This window comes from Octodon degus, unplaced genomic scaffold (assembly GCF_000260255.1).
Source record: "Octodon degus isolate 3935 unplaced genomic scaffold, OctDeg1.0 scaffold00033, whole genome shotgun sequence".
NCBI lineage: Eukaryota > Metazoa > Chordata > Mammalia > Rodentia > Octodontidae > Octodon > Octodon degus.
In genome coordinates, this window is record NW_004524609.1 from 3,356,561 (window position 1) to 3,366,177 (window position 9,617).

General features: G+C 40.3%; 1 protein-coding gene across 1 annotated transcript in view; it reads right to left on the reverse strand.

Annotated features, from left to right (window-relative positions):
* Positions 1–9,617, reverse strand: part of Ccdc47 (coiled-coil domain containing 47) — a gene marked incomplete at its 5' end in the record, with an annotated part of 23,509 nt that overhangs the window by 8,594 nt on the left and 5,298 nt on the right. The window contains 5 exons of the mRNA XM_012514472.2: positions 4,072–4,239; positions 4,441–4,550; positions 5,299–5,357; positions 7,900–7,985; positions 9,523–9,611. Of these exons, the coding sequence (XP_012369926.1) occupies positions 4,072–4,239; positions 4,441–4,550; positions 5,299–5,357; positions 7,900–7,985; positions 9,523–9,611 (512 nt within the window). The remainder of the gene's footprint in view (positions 1–4,071; positions 4,240–4,440; positions 4,551–5,298; positions 5,358–7,899; positions 7,986–9,522; positions 9,612–9,617) is intronic.

The window sequence follows — 9,617 nt, forward strand, 5'->3', positions numbered from 1 at the left end:
AAAGGCAATAAAAACCTACCGATTAAGAAAAGATTAGGTCCTGATTGATGGAATCACTGCTAAATTCTACAAAAGTCCTCAGGGAAAAAATCTAATACCAATATTTCTCAAGATCTCTAATGAAACTGAAAGAGAAGGAGTACTCCCAAAGTCATTCCTGGAGGCTATCATTACCCTGATTCCAAAGCCAGACAAGAATCCAACCAAAAGAGAACTACAGGCCGATCCCTTTAATGAACAGACATAAAATTCCTCAATGAGACACTGGCAAACTGAATGCAATAAGTCATCACAAAGATCATACATCATGACAGAATAGGCTTCATCCCAGAGATGCAAGCATGGCTCAGAATATGCAAATCAGAATGTACTGGATAACACATCATAGAAACATAAGCAAGAACAAAAATCACATGATCAGGGCTGGTGAGATGGCTCAGTGGTCTAAAGCACCTACTCAGAACAAGTTGAGCAAAGTACAGGGACCGCGGTTCAATCCCCCAGCACCACATGCCAGCCAGCCCGCCCCCTGGTGGGCTGAGCTGGCCCCACACACACACACACACACACACACACACACACACAAATAAATAAATAGTCACATGATCATCTCAAATAATGCAAAAAAACCTTTGATAAAATCTAACCCTTTTCATAATAAAAAACACTGAAGAAAAGATACAAAAGGATCTTATCACAATCTGATAAAAGCCATTTATGACAAACCTATTCTCAATGTCATATTAAGTGAGGAAAAGCTGAAATCTTTCCCTCTAAAACCAGGAACAAGACAAGGACGTTCATTCACTTTCACTATTACTGGAACACAGTAATTAAAATATTACCCGGAGCAAATAGGCAAGAAAGAGAAAACGGAAATGTATAGGAAAGGAAGAAGTAAAACTACCATTATGTGCAAATTTGCAGACATGATCCCCCCAAAAACTGAAGACCCCCAAACTCTTAAAATTAACCAAATTCAGTAATGTAGCAAGATACAAGATCCACACACAAAAAAATCAATAGCTTTTTTATACACTAATAAGCCCAACTAGGAAAGACATCAGGAGTGGAAATGGCCACACTTCCAAAATGATACACAGATTTAACAAATCCCAGAAAATACCAACAAAGGTCTTCACAGAATTGGAGAAAACAATCTTAAATTCACATGGAACCAGAAGGGACACAGAACAGCAAAAGCAATCCTGGGTAACAAGAACATCACAATCCCAGATTTAAGATTACAAAGTTACAGTAATAAAAATAACACAGTACTGGCACAAAACCCACAAAGAGTATCTGTAGAACAGAATAGGTGCAGAAACAACCCTAAGTATAGTCAACTATCTGATTTTGCATAATGGGGCCAAAACCAGACATTCTTCTCATACAGAAGACTGAATCTGGGGGCCGGGAGATGGCTCAGTGGAATAAGCGCTTCCCTGGCAAGCTCAAGGGCCTGAGTTCAATCCCCAGTTCCGCCAAAAACAAAAAAAGAAGACTGAATCTGGTCCATACATGGATCCATCACGCACTGAACTAAGTGGACAGAAAAACTCAACGTTAAAACAGAAACAGTCTGTTCGATGATTTTTTTTTTAAAAAGGCCAGGGTTACAGATCAGTGATGTAAGTACCTGCTTGACAACTGCAAGTTCCTGAGTTCAATCCCCAGCACCAAAAACAAAACAAAACCAAAAAAAAAAAACCCCAACTCTTTAAGTCTTTGATGTAGGCAAGGGTTTTCTGAACAGGACTCCAATCAAATCAAATCAAACCAAATTGTTTCTGCACAACTAAAGAAATAACCACCAGAGAATGGAAATACAGAATGGGAAAAAAAATTTGCAAGCTATTCCTCACAGGATCAAAATCTAGAACACATAAAGATTTTCAAAAAAGGACCGGCCAGATAGCTTAGCGGACTAAAGCGGCGACTTAGAGTGCCCTGCTGGGGTTCAGTGCCCAGTGTGCTGTGCCGGCCCCACCCCCGGGGCATGCTGAGACTCAGATTGAGACTGGGTATGGTGCGCACGCCTGTAATGCCAGCTCTCGGGAGGCTGAGGACAGGAGGAGCGCTACAACTCTGATCTGCGTACTGAGACCCTGTAGACCCTGTACTAAATACAAATAAATAAATACTTTCAAAAATTACACACCCTTCCAAATAAAAGACCCAATCAAAAAATGAGATGATGAAATAGATACCCTACAAAAGAAGTATGAACAGCCAATAAATACTTTAAAAAAAAAACAAAAAACATGCCGGCCATTAGAGAAATGCAAATTAAAATAACACTGAGATTTCACCTTATTCTAGATTTCCATCAAGAAATCAAATAATGATGCATGCTAGTGAGGCTGCAGGAAGAGAGGAATCCTTCTATACTATGAAAATCCGTATGGAGATTCTTGATTCAAAAACTAAAACTAGAAATTCTACTTGACCTAGCCATTCCCTAATTATCCTCCAAAAAAGAGTTAAAGAAATACATGTATACTCTTATGTACAGTAGCACAATTATTTATTCATTATGTGAGGTACCAGGGATCGAACTCAGTCCCTTCCCCTTGCAATGCAGGTGCTTACGCCACTGAGCTATCTCCCTGGCCCAGCACAATTTATAACAGTTAAGTCTCAGAAGCAGCCTGTACATTCATCAACAGATAAGAGAAAAAGAAAACATATTTACAACACAGTGAAGTACTATGCTATCATAAAGATAAAACTTGAGTCATTTGTAGGAAAATGGACACACCTTAAATGAAATAAGTGTTAAGTGAAATAAATCAGACCCACAAGCTTAAATATCACATGCTTTTTATTATACAAGAAATCTAAAAAGATGAAGATAAAAATAAAAGACAGATAATAGAAAGTAGGGAGACAGATCTTCCCTAAATGGGAAAGGATCAAGAGATGGGGAGAAGAGGGAGGTGAACGAAATGAATCAAGATGTACTGCGGGGCTGGTGAGATGGCTCAGTGGTCTAAAGCACCTACTTAGAACAAGCTTAGCAAAGCACAGGGACCGCGGTTCAATCCTCCAGCACCACATGCCAGCCGGCCCCGCCCCCTGGTGGGCTGAGCTGGACAGACACACACACACACACACACACACACACACACACAAATAAATAAAATTTAAAAAAAAAAAAGATGTACTGCGCACAAGTACCAACTGCACACAAGGAGTTATAAAGAGCATGCACCGAAAACGCGTACTAACAAAAAGGCACGGGTGAGATTAAGAAACAGAAAACAAAGAAAAGTTCAATTTACTGAAATTCTATTTTGCAAATGAAAACAACAAAAAAAAGTGCTCACGGTATTGATTAATGAGAAGCCTCTGGGTTGAAAGCCCAGTATCACAAAAACAAACAGGCAAAACAAAAGCCACATACAAATATTAGACTTTTTCTTTTTTTGGGGGGGGGAACTGGGGATTGAACTCAGGACCCCGGCAAATGCTTATTCCACTGAGCTATTTCCCAGGCCCCCAGATTTTTTCTCTTTTTTTTTCACAGTACTGGGGATTGAACTCAGGTCCTTGGCGCTTGCCAGGCAAGTGCTTATTCTATTGAGTTATCTCCCCAGCACAAATTTTCTAATTAAATCTTATCTGCCACTAAGTTTGGCCTAAAATGCAAGGATTTTTTTTTTTTTTTTTTTTTTTAGCTAGCTCAAGCTGCCTTAAGGTCAGGTCTGGTGCAATTTGTAGAACTGGGGATCAAACTGCAGTCCCCCGCACCAGACTGAGTTAGCCTAAGTAGGCGCTTTAAACAACTAGCTAACCTGCAAACCCATTTGGGCCTAAAGTAGGATTGTGCTGATAGAAAAGGTAATTCAGATCACTTTTCAGTCCACAAACTTCATCTAGCATGGTTTAAGTAGGAAAAAAATAAAATCACTTTCCAACTGGCAAAATGTAAATGCTAAGAAATTTGTGAACTTTAGTTTGTGTAAATTTACACACAGAATTACTGCTACCAGCCAACATGGGACAAACAGCTACGTGATAATGAGAATCTTTGTTTTTTAGTCCAGTGCTACGCAAAGCTCCTCTCACCTCCAGCCTGCGCTGCTTCTCGGGATCCTCTTCATTCATGATCCGCTCCTTCTCCGCTCTTTTTTTCTCCTCGCGACGCGACTGCGCAGCTTCCTGTCTCTGCACATGCGTCAGTTTCAGGAAGTTCTCTTCTACTCGGGCCCGGTTCTTATCTGCTTTTTGTTTGCCCTTTCCCCAAAAAATAAAGTCTTTCATAAGAAATAATTTCTATCCAACAGAAGCAAGGTCTCATCGAGCATTCTTTTGTAAAACTACTCCCATTCGGATTTTCAAGTCAAGTAGCAAAGACTCAACGAAATTGTTGATAGCTGCTCCCCCCACCCCGAAAAAGAAAAGGTGCCGGCTTGTACTAAAGGCTTTGGACCTTACCTCTCTGTTGAGTCGGAACTTTTTGGCTTTATCAATGGAGTAAATCACCATGTTCATCAGGGGTAGCAAAGCCTCCATATCCTTTGGGTAAGTGTTACCTGAGCCAGGCACTGGAAGAGAAAGCTATTGTCCTACTGGGTTCATTTGATCACTGTTTCTGAGTAAGCTTTTTTCTTCTTATATTATTAGATTCCTTTCTCCAAGTTTTTTTTTTAAGATCTTAGCAGCAAAAAAATAGAAATTAAAATACATAAAAGGGTTGATCTATTTTTTGCATGAGGCCTTGTGCACACTAGGTAAGAGATCTACTGCTGAGTTATATTCACAGCCCAACAGTTACATCTTCTTCCTTTCTTTTCTTTCTTTTTTTTTTTTTTTTGGTCACAAGGTCTTCCTATGTAGTTCAGGCTGCGTTTGAACTATGGCTGTCCTTGAACTTGCAGTGATCCTCCTGCCTCAGCCTCCTGAGTGCATAGATTACAGACAAGTGCCACCACACCTGGCCTAGCAGTCACCTTTTTTAAGAAATCTAGAAATCAATAAGCAGGCATAAGAGGTTTCTGTTTTGTTTTGCAGTATTAGGAACTGGCCTCCTGGCCGCACATATGCTAGACAAACAAACACCCTACCACTGAGCTATATCCCCAACCCATAGTTGTTCTTTTGTTTTTTACAGTACTGGGGATTGAACTCGGGACCCTGCACTTGCTAGGCAAGGGCTTATTCTACTGAGCTATCTCCCCGGCCCCCAACCCATAGTTTTAATGTACTTTTATAGCTATCACTTAGGAAAGAGCAATATCCCTTCAGATCATCTCACAGAAAACTATGAAATCAAACAGGACCCAGAACACTTACCATTAAATGTAAACAATAATGTCCGCTTAGTATCAGGTAGCTTTAAAGGCTGACCTTCCCTGTCATAAAAGAAGAGTCTATTAAGCGAGAGTATAAGAATGACATTTTCCATGCATGCAAATCACCTACTTCACTTAGATGGACAAATACTTGCAAATAATCAATACGGCATGCTCCTTGGCATCAATAAGTCAATAAGACAAACTCAGCCTGAAGGGACTTTAAGGTCATCCGGTCCACTCATCCATCTCACAGAAGTATCCCCAAGTGACTTTTGTCCTTTACTTGAATGTTTTCAATGATGTTCACTATAGGAAGGGCGTCGTCCATCTCACCAAGAGCCATGGCCTTCATGTAGAACTATATATAACCCCAGACCTTTTGAACTTTTTTTGATAGGAGCTCCCTAAGTCACTAGATGGGCTTAAACTTGTGAGCCTCCTGCCTCTGCCTCCCAGGGCAGTGTAATCACAAGTGTGAACCACTGCAGCTGGTGAAAGCATCATAAAATTGAATTAGGATCTGAATAAATTTACGGATAACTTAGTACATGATACAGTCAGCTCTCTGTATCCATCTGCCAAGTCAATCGATTGTGGATAGGAAATATTTTTTAAAAATTATGTCTGAGGGCCAGCCAGATAGCTCAGAAGATTAAAGCGCCTGCTTAGGCAGACACAGGGACCAGGGTTCAATCCCTGGCGTGCCGTGCCAGCCCTGTACCCGGGGCACTCTGAGACAGGGATTAAGACTGGGCATGGTGGCACGTGCCTGTAATCCTAGCACTTGGGAGGCTGAAAACAGGAGGATCACTATAAGTCCGATCTACTAGTAAGTAGACCCTGTAGTAAATACATAAAAAAAAAATTATGGCCAAATGAAAATATTTTATGTAGACATTTTTCTTAAAGCGTACAATGATGATTTAGATAGCATTTACACTGTGTATCAGAAAAAAAGCACAGGGATGTATATGTAGAGGTTTTCTGCAAATTATATGAGATTTTATATAAGGAACTTGAGCATATTCAGATTTTGTTATTGGGGGTGATGTTCAAACAAACCCCCATGAATTTAGGAGGAGGATGGTATGCAATTCAGTTCTCTTATTGAAGATTTCTTTGTAAGCTTTGTCAACCATTCTCTCATTTATACAAAAGGCTTCCAAATGCTATAATACTATGATGCTTTGTCCTCAGTGTTGAGCAAGGCGAAGACAATACAATGCCTCCTAGAGGCACAAAGACATGAATAATCTTGATATACAATTAAAATTCTGAATGGATTTGCTGTTGTTTTGGTACTTGGGAAATGAATCAATGACCCAGTATGGCTTTTTTTTTTTTTTGTATCAGAGATGGAACCCAGAGATGCTCTACCAATAGACATACTTTCCTATCCGTCTTTATTTTGAGGTAGGGTCTCACTAAGTTGCCCAGCCTGGCCCTAAACTTGTGAGCCTTCTGTTCCCTGAAGAACTTGGATTACAGGTATGTGGCACCACCCCTGGCCCCAGAATACTTTCTTCTCCTTTTTCTTTTTGACTTTTTGAGAAAGGGTCTCAATATGGAATTTTGTCTGGCCTTGAGCTTACTTTGTAGCCCAGGTTGATCTCGAACTTGCAACAATTGTACTGCCTCAGTCTCTGGAGTGCTGGATTACAAGTGTGTACCACCACACCTGGCATTTCTTTCCTCCTTTCATAAAATTACCAAATATAGGGCCTTTACACTGAGATACATGCCCATCCCCTTAGAAAAATTTTAACTTTTGAGACAGGGTCTTACTATGCTGCTAAATTATCCTGCTTTAGTCCCCCAGGATTCTGAGATTACAGGTCTGTAATTACAAACCAGTCCCCAGAATGGCTTCTAATTGCACTTAACTCCAAAGTCTGTAAGAGTAACTTCTAACTTAAAATTTACCAGTTCTGTATCAAGAATAAACTGAACTATGCTCCTCTGAAATACTGTCAATCCAAAGAACAAACCCAATCCCTGAAAATGTACACCTGAACAATATTGCTGCAAACCCAGAAACTGGAAAGAGCTACATACTGTAAAATACATAGCTTTGTAATCAAGCAAAAATCAAACATCATAAATTGTGAAAAAAGTTTTTTTCTTTTTTTAATGTATGTAGTACAGGCTCTGCAGGGTCTCACTACACAGCTCAGATCTGCAGTGCAGCGACCCTCCTGTTCTCAGTCCCCAAGTGCTGGGAGTACAGGCTCATGCTACCATACCCAGTCTCAACTGTGAAAAGTTTAACACCATCAAACAAACAAAAAAAAAAGGCAGGAGAAAGGGATAAGCAATTACATTTTCTTAGCATCAGCTATTCTGTAAGACTCATCTATCTCACTAAACGGATGATGGAACATGCAGGGGCATATGCAAAGGAGGGCAGGGGAGGCTCATCTGTCTTCCATAGGTTTTTCAGGAGACTCTCACAACGCACACAGTGAAAGCAAAGGAAGGCTTGGGGAGGCTGTCACCAAGTCCCCGCTCATTTGGAAAGGGAAACTTCCCAAACATCTTGCAGTGGCTCAACACAGAACTAGTGAGAAAAAAGCATTTCAATACTTAATCTTGTACGTACTCTTGCATAATTTTTGGACCAGAGAACTGGTCTGAAAAATGAACGGATTCAATCTTGTCAGCATAGTGTGTAAGAAAATGAACCATCTGAAAAAAAAGAATATAAAATTACTTTTTTTTAAGTTAGGATTGATAATTTTGCTCTTCTCACAAAGCCATTCATCCTTTAACATTCCCTACTTTTACAAGTTATTAAAACCCAAATGTTTCAAAAATTATAAGATAAAAAGATTCTCTAAAATGAAACTAGTACAGTAAGTCCCCAACTAATAAATAAGTTTCATTCTGAGAGAACATTGCTTCAGTCAGATTACACTGAAGCCCAACAAAGTGACTCTTATACACCTTTGGCATAAATACTCAATGTAAAAGCCAGGCGTGGTGATGCACGCCTGTAGTCCCAGCACTCAGGGGGCTGACGCAGGTTGGACCTGTGAGCTCAAGACTAGCCTGGGCTACAAAGTAAGCTCAAGGCCAGTCTGAACTTCATAGCAAGACCCTGTCTCAAAAAGACCAAAGCAAAAAAAATTCAATGTAAAGCATAAATTTCAAACACAAAAACACTGTGAATAAATTACTGTTACTTTTACAGTTACTTTAAAATCATAAGGGCGATATGCAAGCTACTTTTACATCTATGAATATTTGTAATGCAAGGTCCACTCCTATCGGTGAAAGTTCACAAGTCCAATGTTTGTTATCACTACATCCTCCATTTTGCTTTCTCCCCTTTGGTTTTTTAAATCAGATTCTTTAAAACCTTTTTTTATTTTTTGAGTCCTGGAGATCAAACTCAGAACCCTGCACTTGCCAGGTAGACCCTTAAGCCACTAAGCTGTCCCCTTGGCTAGATTCTCGCTATGTTGTCCATGCTGGCCTTGAATTCACAATGTACCCAGGCTCACCCCAAACTCACAGTTATCCTCCAGCCTCAGCTTCCCAGGTGCTGGGATCTAGCCACTCTCGCAGTTAATATCCTTTTTTTTTTGGCGGAACCGGGGATTGAACTCAGATCCTTGCGTTTGCCAAATTAAGCTCTTATCCTACTGAGCCATCTCCCTGGCCACATCCTCCTTATTGAACAGCTAAAAGTACCTCTTAAATAAAAGCATGAAGATAAAATCTAAGATACTTTCAAGGTGAACATGTCACTTCGAACTTACTATCCCTGAGTTACGCTGTATTTTTATGTAAGTAAGGTATGTTGTTACCACTGCGCAACTAAAAGAAATGGTTCTCAGGCTGGACTGGTAGCTCAAGGATACAGTGCTTGCCTAGCATTTTCAAGGCCCTGGGTTCAATCCCTAGCACTAAGAAGAGAAATGTACACTCACTTTCTCCCATACTAGTTGAGGCTCAAAGATACAGATCAAGTGACACGGTGAAAGTTATGCTTCTTTTTTAAACACCTTGAAAGTCAGCAGCAATTCCAGGAACAATTTGCTCTCAATTTAGCAAGAACTTCTCAACTAATCAAACTGCCTTTCTGACAAGTTAATCTTCTATTTTAATATTTGTCTAAGAAAGAAATACATGACTAGTGTATGGACGGAACGCAGTCTGAATTGTAAGAACGCCTCCTCAGCGTCAGGTCTGGCAAGCGCGAGCCTCGCACCGCACTTACCTTCGCATCCATCACTCCCTCTGTGACCTCTCCCATCTCCGACAGGACTGCCAAAGAGTCTGGCAGCCCATATTTTGCTCCAGACTTAGGTTTAT